Raw genomic sequence first — 14,348 nt, forward strand, 5'->3', positions numbered from 1 at the left:
GGCATGTAGGTAAGTGTAGCGGTCAGTAGGTTTCCGGTATAGGGTGGTATTTATGTGACCATCGCTTATTAGCACAGTAGTGTCCAGGAAATGGACCGCTTGTGTGGATTGATCTAGGCTGAGGTTGATGGTGGGATGGAAATTATTGAAATCATGGTGAAATTCCTCAAGGGCTTCTTTTCCATGGGTCCAGATGATGAAGATGTCATCAATGTAGCTCAAGTAGAGTAGGGGCGTTAGGGGACGAGAGCTAAGGAAGCGTTGTTCTAAGTCAGCCATAAAAATGTTGGCATATTGTGGGGCCATGCGGGTACCCATAGCAGTGCCGCTGACTTGAAGGTATATATTGTCCCCAAATGTGAAATAGTTGTGGGTGAGGACAAAATCACAAAGTTCAGCCACCAGGTTAGCTGTGACATTATCAGGGATACTGTTCCTGATAGCTTGTAGTCCATCTTTGTGTGGAATATTGGTGTAGAGGGCTTCTACGTCCATAGTGGCCAGGAAGTGCGAAATCACCTGATCAGCATCCTATACAGCAAACAGGGAAAGATTAAGAATGAGCTCTCAGAACTGGATACTCTCATAAGAAACCAATCTTCCACACAAACTTCCTCATGGATAGATTTTACAAAAACTAGACAAGCCATTTACAAGACAAACTTTGCCTCTCTACAAAGGAAAAAGGACACTAAACTATCTAAACTGCTACATGCCACAAGCAGCCACAACAGCAGTTCCCTTAACCCACCCAGCAATATTGTTAATCTTTCCAGCTATACTCTTAGCCCAGCAGAAGAGTCTGTCCTATCTCGGGGCCTCTCCTTTTGTCCCTCCAGACCCATGAATATGATACAGTTCTGCGGTGACCTAGAATCCTACTTTCGACGTCTCCGACTCAAAGAATATTTCCAACATACCTCTGAACAGCATACTAACCCACAGAATCCTCCCTACCAGCACTACAAAAAAAAGGATTCTGCGTGGACTCCTCCGGACGGTCGAAACAACAGACTGGATTTCTACATAGAGTGCTTCCGTCGACGTGCAAAGGCTGAAATTGTGGAAAAGCAACATCACTTGCCACATAACCTCAGCCATGCAGAACACAACGCCATCTACAGCCTCAGAAACAACCCTGACATCATAATCAAAAAGGCTGACAAAGGAGGTGCTGTCGTCATCATGAATAAATTGGAATATGACCAAGAGGCTGCTAGACAGCTCTCTAACACCACATTCTACAGGCCATTATCCTCTGATCCCACTGAGGATTACCTAAAGAAACTACACCATCTGCTAAAAAAACTCCCTGACAAAGCACAGGAACAAATCCGTACAGACACATGCCTAGAACCCCGACCAGGGGTATTCTATTTGCTACCCAAGATCCATAAACCTGGATATCCTGGACGCCCCATCATCTCAGGCATTGGCACCCTAACATCAGGCTTGTCTGGTTATGTAGACTCTCTCCTCAGACCCTACGCTACCAGCACTCCCAGCTATCTTCGAGACACCACTGACTTCCTGAGGAAACTACAATCCATCGGTGATCTTCCAGAAAACACCATCCTGGCCACTATGGACGTAGAAGCCCTCTACACCAATATTCCACACAAAGATGGACTACAAGCTATCAGGAACAGTATCCCTGATAATGTCACAGCTAACCTGGTGGCTGAACTTTGTGATTTTGTCCTCACCCACAACTATTTCACATTTGGGGACAATATATACCTTCAAGTCAGCGGCACTGCTATGGGTACCCGCATGGCCCCACAATATGCCAACATTTTTATGGCTGACTTAGAACAACGCTTCCTTAGCTCTCGTCCCCTAACGCCCCTACTCTACTTGCGCTACATTGATGACATCTTCATCATCTGGACCCATGGAAAAGAAGCCCTTGAGGAATTTCACCATGATTTCAATAATTTCCATCCCACCATCAACCTCAGCCTAGATCAATCCACACAAGCGGTCCATTTCCTGGACACTACTGTGCTAATAAGCGATGGTCACATAAATACCACCCTATACCGGAAACCTACTGACCGCTACACTTACCTACATGCCTCCAGCTTCCATCCAGGACACACCACACGATCCATTGTCTACAGCCAAGCTCTAAGATATAACCGCATTTGCTCCAATCCCTCGGATAGAGACAAGCACCTACAAGATCTCTATCAAGCATTCTTAAAACTACAATACCCACCTGCTGAAGTGAAAAAACAGATTGACAGACCCAGAAGTCACCTCCTACAAGACAGGCCCAACAAAGAAAATAACAGAACACCACTAGCTGTCACCTTCAGCCCCCAACTAAAACCTCTCCAGCGCATCATCAGAGATCTACAACCTATCCTGAAAGATGATCCTTTACTCTCACAGATCTTGGGAGACAGACCTGTCCTCGCTTACAGACAACCCCCCAACCTAAAGCAAATACTCACCAGCAACCACACATCACTGAACAAAACCACTAACCCAGGAACCTATCCTTGTAACAAACCCCGATGTCAACTCTGTCCACATATCTATTCCAGTGACATCATCATAGGACCTAATCACATCAGCCATACCATCAGGGGCTCGTTCACCTGCACATCTACCAATGTGATATATGCCATCATGTGCCAGCAATGCCCCTCTGCCATGTACATTGGCCAAACCGGACAGTCTCTACGCAAAAGAATTAATGGACACAAATCTGACATCAGGAATCAAAATACTCAAAAACCAGTGGGAGAACACTTTAACCTGTCTGGTCATTCAGTGACAGACCTGCGGGTGGCTATATTACAACAGAAAAACTTCAAAAACAGACTCCAACGAGAAACTGCTGAGCTAGAATTGATATGCAAACTAGACACAATCAACTCCGGTTTGAATAAGGACTGGGAATGGCTGAGCCATTACAGACATTGAATCTGTCTCCCCTTGTTAGTATTCTCACACTTGTTATCTAACTGTCTGTCTGTACTAGGCTAGCTTGATTATCACTTCAAAAGTTTTTTTTCTCTTAATTAATTGGCCTCTCAGAGGTGGTAAGACAACTCCCACCTGTTTATGCTCTCTGTATGTGTGTATATATATCTCCTCAATATATGTTCCATTCTATATGCATCCGAAGAAGTGGGCTGTAGTCCACGAAAGCTTATGCTCTAATAAATTTGTTAGTCTCTAAGGTGCCACAAGTCCTCCTGTTCTTCTTTTTGCGGATACAGACTAACACGGCTGCTACTCTGAAACCTTTGAGTTTGTGAGTACTAATCAGTGGGGAGGATGCTTCTGATGATGAGGTTGAGTGTCGGAGGGGGGGGGGGAGTATTGAAGTCCAGAAAAGGGGTGTTGGGAAAGATTTATTTCAGAATATATGGTTCCTATTAACTGTTTAATGATATCCCATATGGGTCCCCATGTGTGAGGGTAGGTGACAACTAGGAGTGTGTGGCTGGAGGGAGGTTGTCTCTTTCACCAACAGAAGTTGGTCCAATAAAAAAGATATTACCTCCCCCACCTTGTCTCTCTAATCTCTCTTGGGACCAATATAGGTACTGCAAACAAATTTTGAGGGGAATTTTAAGGGAGGTGGAATTACAGTGTCCATGATAGATTAGGTTTAGATTTAATCTTTGTGGATGCAAACTGATGATGTTTGCTGCAATAACCTTTTCTCCCCAACCCAGCTGTGATGGAGTGGGGGCCAGCCTGACATCATCCTTCCCTTACCCTGTGACGGGATTCCAAACTGGCTTCTGCCAGTGAAACTCAAGGAGTTATCAAGCCCTGCATGTTTGTATCTATAGGTTCTGCCATGCTTTTATTTTGGTATATCGTTTTCCCTCTCATTCCCTTTTCCTTAGCAGAAGCTGCTTTCAAATTGGCCATTAGAGGAGGTGTAGGAGGAGCAGACCACCCTTCCACGTCCAACCACAGCAGAGTGTGATGCCTCTGAGCACCTCCCACTGATGGTGAGTTTTCAGGACCTTACTTTTTTAACATCCCACGTTTTTACTAGGACAGAGCAGAGAGAATATAGTGGAATCCTCTGCCTAAATGTAGGGGCAAAACTGAAAAGGTAAAACAATAGGTGTTGCAAATAAATCCAGCTACATTCTCACAAAATAGAAGAGAAGGTAAGATAGGGTTTACATGATTGCTGGAAGGAAAAGAAAAGTAATAGCTATATTTCCATACACTCAACTAGGGACTTAAAGAAATCCCCATGCCTGGGAGGTGCACAGAAATCAGGCAAAAGTGACTGTAATCTGGCTACCGTGCTCTCTACAGGAAAGAAAGAGGGCACTATGGAGGATTTAAAGGGACACGTCTAGGATAAATTTGACCCTAACTTCAGTTAGGTGAGCGTAATCTTCTCCAAAACTAATGGAAATAGTTCCATTGTTTTGTTTAGTTCCAACAAAGACAATTTTTAATAAACCCAAATGCTCCATCACTAGACCAGATTCTCAGGTAGCATAAATCAGCTACATCTAGTTCTGCAGGTTTAGACCAGCTGAATATCTGGTTCTAATGCATGTAAACTTGAGTGGAAGTGATAAGTGTAGTACAAACTAATTTAATATCATAAAATGAAGTGATATTCTAAATATTAATATATCCTTATTTTCCATGTCCAAGATAAGAGAAATGCACAAAACAGAGTATCAGCAAAGCAAAAGAAATTAGATGTTTACATTTCTTTCTGTTTTAAATGACTAGTTATGGGATTTAGGACCTAGGAAAGGAAATGTCCTTTTAATTATTCATAATTGGTACTTCAAAGGAATATAGTTCCACTCTTCCATCAACCATGTTTGTGTTTTCTTCAACCCTGCCACTTACAGCTGGAACACCCTCCATGAACTAATCAGTAAGAGCCCTACCTCTTTCTCCTTCACATCCCTTCTGAAGATCTGTTTTCTGCCTGATGCCTGCAAGAAAACACAGTTAGATTAACACCCACTTGGCAAAAGTCAGTGCAATTACAAACAAACAAACCCATAGCAAGTGTATACACACATATATATATAATGGTGTATATTTGATTTGCTCTTTCTTCCCAACCCTGCATATGTTGCTTGTCTGCTCCATCACCAATCCTGCAAAACATATGCATGCAAGAAACTTTTCTTACCATTCATGGAAAACTGAGGCCTCATATAGTAGACCACCGGCAGTAAGTCTCAGAGCTGAGGTCAACTGACTCAGGTGTGCAGAGCTCACATGATGGGGCTAAAAATATCAGTGTAAACATTTGGGCTCAGGCTGGAACCTGGGCTCTGAAGCCCAATCAGGCCCTAGGCTCCAGTCCAAGCCCAAATTATCTACACTGTTATTTTTATTCCCATAGTGTGAGCCATGGAAGTCAGTTGACCTGGGGTCTGAGAATTGCTGCCTCTTTTTTGGGGGGAGGTGGGTTGCAGCCTAGACATGCCCATAGATTGCACACTCTTTAGGGCAGGGGAACCTGGTCTACCTTTGTGCTTATACAACACCTTGCACATGGGGATCCAATCCTGATATGGGTCTCTGAGCACTACTGTAATATAATTATGATCTAAACCCAAACACAGGATAAAAGGTCAAATCTTGCCCACCCTTTTTGCCAAATTGCATCATTTATTACCTCGTGAAACTTAGCTGAAATCAATAAGATTGTGCCTGGCAGTGGGCACAATGAGGATTGGCAAAGTCGGACTCCAAATTTGCAGTTGACTGTGATGTAAAAGCTGGTTCACTTAAAACAAATCTTATTTTGTAGTATGCAAAAAAGGTCACTTTTACAGGAGGCTATATTTGATTAAATGATGCCATTGCCATTCCTTTATAGCTATACTGTACTTCTAGTCGTGCTTGCAAATAGCCCTCTTATGCAAACACCTCCATTTTGACCAATAACCAGAGGAGAGAAGGGAGGGAAGCTTAGCTAGCTTTGTATACGTTGCCAGGAAACCTTTGTAAGCACCAAGAACAAGAAAAGCAAAGGACTCTGTACGTTCCTTTAGTTTAAACTCTTTACAACTATTTTTACTCTCGAATAGAGCTTACCAAAGTGTTCTGCAAAAATAATGGAGTTATAATCACATACAATCACATCATTAAATATCACATTATTAATGACAAGGTAAGTAAAATGGAATGCATATTTAGATATCAAATAGAAATGTTTGTACACTTGCTTTCTGTATTAGTTAGTTACAATCAAAGGAAGCCAGGTACATCGTACCTTTAATAAATAGAATGTTGGAGAGTATCTTTAATGGTCTGGTATGTTATGAAATAAAATTCAAAGTCAAGAGTTAAAAATGTTTTTATTGTTTTATTTAAATTGATCTTTTCCCTCTTTATATACGTTGTCTCTGAATTTGAGTTATTGGATTTCTACAAAAAAAAAAACTAAAAAAAAATATTTTTCTTAAAGGACAAGAACTGAGTCAAATATGACTCTATGTGCCAGAAGATGTTAAAGTGAATCAAGCATGAGCTACCCACATCTTTCACTTAACGACTCCCAGCCCAGTGCTGGGTGTCTGACCTCAGACAGAACAGAAGACACTACAGCAATGAAAAATGTTCCGGAACAACTTGAAAACAGACTAAGTATTTATGATTTAATGAAAATGCAAGAGATTTTTATGGTAAGTGAATTTCCTAATTAAAATATTAATTGAAAGGATTTTGAGTTGCTTATCAAGGAAATATAGAAAGCATTATCAATAATGTTTATATTGTCATATGGTATCAAGAAAAGTGGATCTGTGTCTACATAAGGAAATATAGGATGTAGAAACAGACAAAATTCTCTTAGTTGGGTGTGAATCCAAGATTAGGACAAGAAGCGATGGGCTTAAATTGCAGCAAGGGAGGTTTAAGTTGGACATTAGGAAAAGCTTCCTAACTGTCAGGGTGGTTAAACACTAGATAAAATTGCCTAGGGAGGTTGTGGAATCTCCATCATTGGACATTTTTAAGACCAGGTTAGACAAACACCTGTCAGGAATGGTCTAGATCAGTGGTTCTCAAACTAAGGCCTCCGCTTGTTCAGGGAACGCCCCTGGCGGGCCGGGCCGCTTTGTTTACCTGCTACGTCCACAGGTTCGGCCGATCGCGGCTCCCACTGGCCGCGGTTCGCCGCTCCAGGCCAATGGGGGCTGCGGGAAGGGCGGCCAGCACATCCCTTGGCCCGCGCTGCTTTCTGCAGCCCCCATTGGCCTGGAGCAGTGAATCGCGGCCAGTCGGAGCTGTGAACCGCTGCCAGTGGGAGCCGCGATCGGCCGAACTTGCGGGCGCAGCAGGTAAACAAACCGGCTCAGCCCGCCAGGGGCTTTCCCTACACAAGCGGTGGCCCTAGTTTGACAACCACTGGTCTAAATAATACTTAGTCCTGCCATGAGTGCAGGGGACTGGACTAGATGACCTCTCAAGGTCCCTTCGAGTCCTATGATTCTATGATTAGAAATACTAGTCAAGTGGAAAAAAAAACAAACAGTAATCAAGAATAAACTCACTGCCTAAAAGTGAGGTGACCAAAGAAAGGTTTATCTTTTTTCTTTCCCAGGAGCAGCTTTAAATAAAACTCCCATACATATTCAACATGACACAATACAACCCTAGCTTTAGGCAAACAAGGGGCCATTGACCTAGCACTACTCTTCAGGAAGCCATGCTACTTATCTGTGCAGCCATGACTCAGGCAAATACTGCCCACAATTAGAGATGAGCCAAAATCGGTAACTTAGATGATTTTGAACTTCTTCCAGTTTCAGGCAGATTCTGTGGCTCAGACTTAAATTCCTGGATTAGAACCCACCCCGTCTGTTTTGGTGCTGTGTTGGATCTAGGGGAGAAAGGGGCCTGTTGTCTGGTTGAGATGCAGCCAAAATACCACGAGTAAATGGTGGAAATCATATGAAAATACCTGATCTCATGAGATTTCTGCCCATTTGGAGCTGAAATGTCACAAAAACATCTTGTGATCTTGGGAGTCATTTCATTGGAGTCTTGATTTACTCCTAAATCTGAGACCTGTAGGCCAGGGGTAAATTCTGATGTCAGTTACACCAGTGTAAAATTGGAGTATCTCAACTGACTACAGTGGTCTCAGGATTTACAGTTTCTCCAGATTATGCCTGTGTAAATTAAATCAGAATCTGACCCACTTCCTATCTCTAATCATGACATCTGTTGTTGGAGTGCAGTGGGCAAAACATTTCCATGAAAAATAATGACATTTGCAGTGGCCCAGTTGCTTTGAGACAGCAAGACAACACTCTTCACTGCTATACAAGGTTCTTGGGCTTGAGGCCCCTGTCTGTCACACAGCAATAACCCTTTCCCCGAGCTGATTAAGAAGGGGCTCTGACATGCGCTTAAGGGTGTCCCAGTAAATGGTCTGATGCAAAATTATGACAAGGACACGGGGATTTAGGAGGTTGAGTGAAGAGGGACCAAAAAGGGATTTTTTTAGGGGAAAAGAAGAGTTGTTCAGAGTTCCAACTTAGATTCAGTGTTTTCCTGTCCTCAGACAGAATAGCTTTTCTTGATGGTAAATATGTTCTCTTGGGTGGGCAGACCTATTAGCAGTTGCCATCAATAATCTCCACAGGAACTGCATTCATAAAGCAGAGTCTTAGGGCTTGCTAACATGGTGCGGGAAATTGCTCTTCGGGGTGTGATTTGTAGAGCTCTCTAACTGCCTCATGTAGACCCTGCTGACATGCTCTTTTCAGTACCTTTTAATGTGCGCCAGCAGGGTCTACATGGACCAGTTAGAGCACTCTACAAATCACACTCCTGTAGAGTGCTTCACTGCATCATGTAGACAAGTTCTTACGTAAAATGTGGGCTGCATCCATGAAGCATTGTAGCGGGACAGTCACCCCGCTCCAGCTCTGAAAGGGTTAAAAGCCAGCTCTGGGAGAGCTGGGGCTGAGAGGCAGCCAATCAGGGCTTGCCAAGCCAGTATAAAAGAGGGCAGACCAGAAGGGGTAATTGGGGTCTCTCTAGCTTTGGAGAGAGATGGACCTAGCTGCCTGAAGGAGCAAAGAGTACCTTGGACAGACCAGTGCTGGGGAAGGGGCAGACTAAGGTTGGGAGCTCAGGCCTGGTGACCTCCCAGGCTGAGGCCTGACAAGAAGGCCTAAGGAGGTACTAGGGTTGCAGGGAGAGGCCGCAGGTCCAAACTCCCTTGCTGATGATGAGTGGCCAATTCAGATTGCAGTTTGCCCCTGAGGAAAGGTGCTAGATGAGGACCAGCAATGGGTCACTGAGGCGAGGTGGGCTTAGGGGATTGGGGTTCCCAAGGGAGGGGAGACCCAGCGTCTCCCAGTGGGGCAACACCCCAAGGTAAGGGGCGCCAGGGACCGGGAAGGACGCGGGGCCTGAAGTGCTTATAAGTGGTGAAGATCAGGAGGAAGCAGGCACTGGTAGGAAGACACAGGCCAGCAGGAGACGCTCCGAGGCTGGAACTGAGCTAATTCCCAGACGACCAGCAGGAGATGCCGTGGCGGTGAGTGCTCGACCTGTTACAAGCAGACACAGAATTAGGAATGGGTGGGCTTGTGCCTTAAAGCACTGGATTGGGATTTGGAGAATCTGGGGTTTGTTCTTGGTTCTGAGAGGTTTAATTCATTAAGGTATTCAGATACGATAATTATGAGGGGTGGAGTGGGGGATAACGTGCTCAGATAGATAAAGTGACAAAGTAACCCAAAGAAGAGAGCCCTATGACACTGCAAAAGGAAAAATACCCATTTTTTTTTTTTTTGTTTTTGTTTTTTTTGGTACAGTATAATTCTCCTTTCACTTGCAGTGGTGTATATCTGGAGTAACTCTGGTGAAGTTGGCAGAGAGATACCAGTGGTTTAAATGAAACTGGTTTAAATGAGAGGAGATTCAGGCCTGATAGCTCTGTAAGAATAGCCAAAATGTTCTAAACCTACTTGAATAGGCCTCTGTGAAATCTAAGCACTGAAGAAAAAAAATCTGAACTGAGTTTTACTTACTGTTTATATACTGCTGTGAGTAATGGATGTTTTCAGGTAAACTACTCCTGTGTCCAATTCATTTGCACAGAAATGTTTCCTGTCACTCAATATCTAACTAAGAACTCCACAGGTGATCTGAGTTAGACTTTTCAGAGAGGAAATATGTTTTGCCCACTTCATGAGATTGTAGATTTTGGCACAGCAGAACTTTATTTTATGAAATAGAAGCAATAATACCACCTGAAGATGAAACTGGGGATCAACCTGTTGACCCCTCTTCTATGTGGAGGTGCTTCTCATGAACATGGAAGCAACACTGCTGTAATTTCCTGCCAATATACAGTATGATACAAACGGAAGCAGCAGGCATTAGCAGAGAAACACCCAGGGAAGGTACAGCTGAGGCAGAGGAAGCTATTGTAATCACGTACTTCATTAGACCCAAATTAAACCACCTGCCTGGCACAATGGAATAATTAGATCTCAAAAGCTCTATCTGACCAATCATCGCTTATTGAGATGTCCAGTATTACGGGTGACCTCACACTAGGGCTTCATTTGAAAGGACGTTGAGCCCAGCAGGACATGCTCAGTGATCGCACTACATGCTTTACAGGGATTAAAAGAACTTGTCTGCTATTGCTCTTCATTTGCCAATTACCAATATCGACACACACAAGAAGATACCACTTTAAATAAACTGTGCATAGCTACCATTTTCCCCCAATGCAGAATATACATTGCACATACAAAATGCAAGACAAAGACAGAGAAGGATCAAGTACAAACATCTTGACAGCTCAGAGAGCTTTTATTTAGTGATTGCAACACAAAATCATTGGTTTTAGCTTCACATGAGATAAAGTTGCCTCTGAGTGTAGTTTTTGCTTTTAAGGCAAAAAAGCATTTGTGGCCTTTGGGTCTTAATGTTCAGGGCAGATGGACTGGATTGCATGTGGATCCCCTTCCTGTCTGTAGCTGTGCTGTGCTAGGCAATAGCTTTACCTCAGGGGTATAATTTTTAGTGCAGGCTTCTTATTTATTTCCAGTTGCTCTGCTTTTGTGGCCTTCAAGACTGCTTAAAATGGATGGCGTTCATTTTGTGCAACATACACCTGCAAACTACCATTTATTTTCATAGCTGCAGTCACTGGGTTTCCTTTTGTGTGTGTTCAGCCTAAGAACGGCAATTTCTATTTCTCTCCAGACTATCAGTCACTGTCCTTTGAGCCTAATTTTGGGAACAAATGGAATGGTGCATCACCTAACATGCTTAAGATACATGGACTTTACTATGTGTATGGTCCAGCTGCAACCAACCATCATTTCTGTTTACCTCCAAGCTATCTGTCACTTTAAATCACATTTCTGGAACACAATTTGTAGAGGGTTGCAATTTGCTGAGTTGCCTTTAGTAAGTCTAATTGTGTAATTTTATATCTCTCTAAAAACATGCTTTAGAACTTTCTGAGAGTCTTGTGAGTGATATGGAAGCAAATTTCAACCAAATTAAATTTTGTTTGATAAATTATACTCTCAAATTCATTCACTCAATTATTAGTACTTCTGGCCACTCATATTCATCAAAATAATTTGTAGGAAACAATTACATAAAAATAAATATGAACAGATTAACCTTTACATTTATATTCTCCTCCCATCTGAATCCCCCAAAATAGTCTCTTGTTTGACTCTCTAGGTCAGCGGTTCTCAAACTGTGGGGACCACAAAATGAGTCGCAACCCCATTTTAATGGGGTTGCCATAGCCAGCATTAGACTTGCTGGGACCCAGGGCTGAAGCCCAAGCTCCACCCCCACTCAGGGCAGTGGGGCTTGGGTTGCGGCCCTCTCTCCCCTGACACAGGGCATCAGGGCTCAGGCTGGGGCCCCCTTTGCCCCCCACCCAAGGCGGCAGGGCTCGGGCTCCGGTCCTCCCCCTGGGGTCATGTAGTAACTTTGTTGTCGGAAGGGGGTCACGGCGCAATGCTCTAGGTTATCTACAATCTTGCCTTATTGCCTGTTTCCAGTATTACATAGGTTTGTATAGTACATCAATTAATTTTTATACAAAAAATTCAAACCTAGTTTCCACTAAAATCAATTGGAATATTGCTACTGTGGAAACAGGATGAGACTCCAGGTTTCTAATTCATATTAGAATTGCACAAATAGGTGGTGCTAGTAGATTCACCAATAGTTAAGATTGCAAGACACTTTCCATTATAAGACCCAGTTTACAGTTGCTTATAACTTTACCAAACTTTAACTGTTGAACCTGAAATTTCCCATGTACAGGCAACCTTAACTCTGACTTTTCATAATTTTTGAATGCTTGACTTTGCAACCATAATAATGTTCTTCTAACTCCTTTGTGTGTGTGTGTAATACATATATAAATCTAAAAACAGTGGACTTTGATGGTACTACCTGGAATGTGGATGGGAAGACCTCTATTTGCTAAGTGCCCTTTTGATGGGCTTGGCATTATAGTTTAATGCAGATGAAACTTAAAATGATTTTTGGTATCAATTGTAAAATATTACCACATTGTTGAAGTGACCCTTTTGCCCACAGCAAAAGTCTGTACAAGTCTCAGAATTTTTCAGTAGAGGAAACCCAACTTTTTATTGAATGCAACAGTAATAGTAGCAAAAGGATGATGACTTTGGTTCTATATGTATCTTGAGCTGTTAGAATGGAGTTTGGAAACCCAGTGCTATTTACATCTCTTCATAGATGATATGCCTAGAAACCTTTGATTGACTTCCAATATTCCCATTCAGTTAGGGCTGCCAATTTAATCATATAAGTTAACCCATTTGATGATGTAAAGTAGGACTGCCTCCCGCCGCCCCAAAAAAACCTTTACCATTAATAGGCCCAGGAAATGAGAAAGTTGGAACGTTGTTTTAATTGCTATAATTAACCAAAATATTTTAAAAATTTACCTTACAAATACTGTAAAACTGAGTGTCAGTGCTTTTTCTTAGTAAAAGAGCACCCAGTTTGATTGGCTGTGTTAGTTTAAGAACACCGGTTTTCCAGACTCAGAGTTCCATACCTAGACCACTCAGGCACATTGCTCCCATGTTCATGTCTTAGAGTAATAGACTTGCTCAAACTGAGTAATACCTCACTCAACTAGTAGACCTGCTAAACTTGCCCCCCTCACCACCCCCATATGTTGGGAAAAAATACTCTAAATTTCAAAGTTGTTTATGCTTTGCAGGGATCAAACAGGACCCAGATTTTGTTTTGTTTTTTTCTGGATGTTTTGTGAAACATTTTAATCATTGTTTAATTAAAATCATTACGGAAATTATTAACTAATGGTTTTGATAAATGAAAAATGTCAACCATTGCTGCAATGGTTTTGATAATGTTTTCAATAAAAGTGTGCATTAAAAAGGTTGAGCAAAACAAAACATTTTGGAAGAGTTGCCAATTTTTTGCAAACTTTTTCATTTTTGAAAAATAAAAAGGTAATTTTGCAATATTGGAAAAAAATGTGGATCAGCTCCATTTTCCCCAGATCCTTTACTACTAAAGTCAATGGGAATTTTGCTGTTGACTTTATGGGAAGTAGGATCAGTCCCTAAATGAATAGTGTCATTGCAGCCAATGAAAATCCCATCCTACATGTGTCAATATGTGATACTCAGATCAAGACGGGCATTGTCATGGCATTTTTTCAAAAATGCCAAACCGCAAATACTTTGATATAAAAACAGTAAGATCACCTGCTGAATGCCTAGCTCAAGTGGTTCATTTCTTTCCCCCACGCCCCCCGTGAGAAAAATTACAGCTCTGTTCTTGACAGTGTCAGCAAATCAGTGTAGTATCACAGGATTTATTTCCTATTTTAAAGGAGTTCAGTGAAGTCCAATCAGATACCATCATGTGTGAGACAATTGGAAATGACAGTTGTAGATTGCCAAATATCTTTTTTTTTTTTTTAAATGTAGTGGGCTGTTAGAATTTATAACCGATGTTAACATAAAAATGTAATTGCTGGGATGGACACCTAGGAGAAAGCATGCATTTAATAGAGATCTTTAAGAACACAAGTTATATGCTTTTTTTTATTAAATATGCATGTATGCTCTGCACTGCCATACTTCTAGGTATGTGCGCCATAAAGTTTGTGCCAATGATCCCTCCCAGATTATTATTTAAAAAAAAAAAGACATTTCTGTACCAGAGAATGACTGTCCCCAGCAGTTCCTAAGGTTTCCCAGCACATTAGCCACATTCTGAACATTAACATCAATAGGTGCTGAAACCCTTGCAGAGAGGAAGAATAGATAGCCTTGTGGTTAAGGCACTGAACTGGGACTCATAAAATCTGG

The 14,348-nt window shown here is 42.2% G+C and overlaps 1 protein-coding gene across 4 annotated transcripts in view; it reads left to right on the forward strand.

Moving 5' to 3' along the window:
• The first annotated feature begins 3,265 nt into the window (after nucleotides 1-3,265).
• WDR49 (WD repeat domain 49) overlaps nucleotides 3,266-14,348 on the forward strand; it is an 81,514-nt gene continuing 70,431 nt past the window's right edge. For 3 of the 4 annotated variants that reach the window (XM_065557823.1, XM_065557825.1, XM_065557826.1), the window contains exons 1-2: nucleotides 3,266-6,136; nucleotides 6,434-6,650. In XM_065557823.1, the coding sequence (XP_065413895.1) occupies nucleotides 6,492-6,650 (159 nt within the window). In that variant the 5' untranslated portion in view covers nucleotides 3,266-6,136; nucleotides 6,434-6,491. Of the gene's footprint in view, nucleotides 6,137-6,433; nucleotides 6,651-14,348 lie in introns of those variants that run through there. The other variant, XM_065557824.1, reaches the window with a different exon arrangement.

The sequence above is a fragment of the Chrysemys picta genome, chromosome 9 (genome assembly GCF_011386835.1).
Source record: "Chrysemys picta bellii isolate R12L10 chromosome 9, ASM1138683v2, whole genome shotgun sequence".
NCBI classification, from domain to species: domain Eukaryota; kingdom Metazoa; phylum Chordata; order Testudines; family Emydidae; genus Chrysemys; species Chrysemys picta.